Here is a 2,119-nt window from a genome sequence, read left to right on the forward strand (position 1 = left end):
AGCATCAAGCTTTGTAAGGCAGGTGGAGGACTAGAGGCAGCACAATTTATGGCCACAGCTGCACGTAATGCTTAGGATAAAGCTGAGATAGCAGGAACCTCAGAGGGACCCGTGGGGGTTTCTCAGGCCAGCGCTCCCCATCCTTGGGAGCAGCACAGTTCATTCTGGGTTTTGACGAAGGGAGATCGCAGATAAACCGCACACTGGGGCTTTGTAAGGCAGGTGGAGGACTAGAGGCAGCACAATTTATGGCCACAGCTGCACGTAATGCTTAGGATAAAGCTGAGATAGCAGGAACCTCAGAGGGACCCGTGGGGGTTTCTCAGGCCAGCGCTCCCCATCCTTGGGAGCAGCACAGTTCATTCTGGGTTTTGACGAAGGGAGATCGCAGATAAACCGCACACTGGGGCTTCTCTGGTCAAAAGAGCACAGTGACGCAGTACCTGATTTTCAGAGGACCCAGATTTTTCCCCAGGGAACGCAGAAGTCTCTCTGCAGCCTGGACTGTCACGTTGTTATTTGAGGATCTAGAAGCAAAGGTCATTGTAACGAACCACTTACGAACGAGCCCAGCCCGAAGGGTCCGAGCAGCCCTTAACTCACGTGTACTCTGCCAGGCCCGTGCACTTCTCCAGCAGCAAGCACAGCTCCTCCAGGTGCTCTGGCTGGAAGCTGCACTCCGCAACTCTGAAAGGATGCAGAAGGGAACAGGTTTAGTTCCGCACAAAGGGTTCAGGCTTCCTGACCCAGAAACCTCTGGCATCACAACCCTTCACCGCACAGGAAGAAGGTCGGCAACAAAACCGTAACTGCCGTGCAGGGCTTCCAAAAAACACTGTGGCAACGCTTCAAAAGCATCTTGTAGAGACGTTTTGAGAGAGCAGACGTGTGTGCTAACGGTGCGGCTTTTGGAGGCACCCTGTCCTTGTCAGGGACCCCAGCACACCCACCGGATCCCAGGGGAGGAACAGCCCCCAGCAGGCACCGAGGGGAAGGGATGGGGGCGTCTCTGTGACCTGAGAAAGCTCTCAGCAGAAAGTGAATCAAAGGAAACAAAGCATCTGTTAGTGCCAAATAGCACCGTGCCAGCACCTCGGGGGCTTCAGAAGGCTTTGTCCGCCTTGTCCCTAGAAAAAGGACAGCACCTTTGTCAAAGAAATCACCGAGAAAACCTGTGCTGTTACCTTAGAATCTTTCTCGGGTCGTCTCTGCTCGTCAGCTTGATGATTAGAGTTGCTCTGGAACACAAACTGTGCGGAGAAGACAGGTGAGTGTAAGATTTGACGGGAAAATCACTGTTTTTCCCAGTGGTCGGAATCTACCACCACACGAAACCGCAGGAACCAAGAGCGCAGCAGTGACAGAGGCCCCTGGCCCAGCTCGCCTCGCTCTGCACCGAACCAGCCCAGGGAGAGACGCTTTACGAAGGTTCTGCTAACGCTACGTTGGCAGAAGGCAGCACTGGAGGCTGCAGGAGCAATCCTGACTGCCCTGATTTGTTTGCCTCCTCCCGCCCCCACGCTCTCTGCCGAGCTCTGGGGAGAACCGGGTCTTCACACACAGAAACAACTTGGCCCTGTGGAATAACTTCCGCCAGGATCCGCTTCAGGAATAACCTGACTTGGCTGGTAGAAGCGGAGATAAAAGCTTTGCGTGCCCTTCAAGGGAGCTGAAAACATGGCTCTCGTCATAATTACCCAGAGATCACAAACCTTCCATAATTAAGAGGAAAACACAGAGGCAGGAATCAGGAATCGGTCAGGAGAAACACACACCTGACTTGAACTTCGGTGGAATTTCCAGACGTGGCAAAAGCGTTTATGAGATGCAAAACTCCATCCTGAGAAATCCTGTTCTGGCTGAGACTGCGCAGAGAGGAGGAAGGGTTTTCAGGTGTGGAGTCTGGCTTGTCCCCAGGCTTCTCGGCCACAGAGGCAAAATTCAAGCTGGCACCGAAGGCAGAGCAATTTGGGGGGTGCTGGGTCCCTCTGGCTCTGCTAAACACACCAACCTCCTTCAGGACCCAGCATGACGCAGGTGACAAGGCCGACTTCCAGCTCGCTTCTTGTGCTGCAGAGGCAGCCAAGGGCCGGAGCAGTCGCTTCCCCCAGAAAGGGAA

At 54.2% G+C, this 2,119-nt stretch overlaps 1 protein-coding gene across 1 annotated transcript in view; it reads right to left on the reverse strand.

Annotated features, from left to right (window-relative positions):
- LOC104491009 (protein NLRC5-like) overlaps positions 1-2,119 on the reverse strand; it is a gene marked incomplete at its 5' end in the record, with an annotated part of 29,160 nt that overhangs the window by 12,744 nt on the left and 14,297 nt on the right. The window contains 4 exons of the mRNA XM_010133364.1: positions 444-527; positions 604-687; positions 1,185-1,250; positions 1,776-1,865. Coding sequence (XP_010131666.1) covers positions 444-527; positions 604-687; positions 1,185-1,250; positions 1,776-1,865 — 324 coding nt within the window. The remainder of the gene's footprint in view (positions 1-443; positions 528-603; positions 688-1,184; positions 1,251-1,775; positions 1,866-2,119) is intronic.

The sequence above is a fragment of the Buceros rhinoceros genome, unplaced genomic scaffold (assembly GCF_000710305.1).
Source record: "Buceros rhinoceros silvestris isolate BGI_N320 unplaced genomic scaffold, ASM71030v1 scaffold14983, whole genome shotgun sequence".
NCBI lineage: Eukaryota > Metazoa > Chordata > Aves > Bucerotiformes > Bucerotidae > Buceros > Buceros rhinoceros.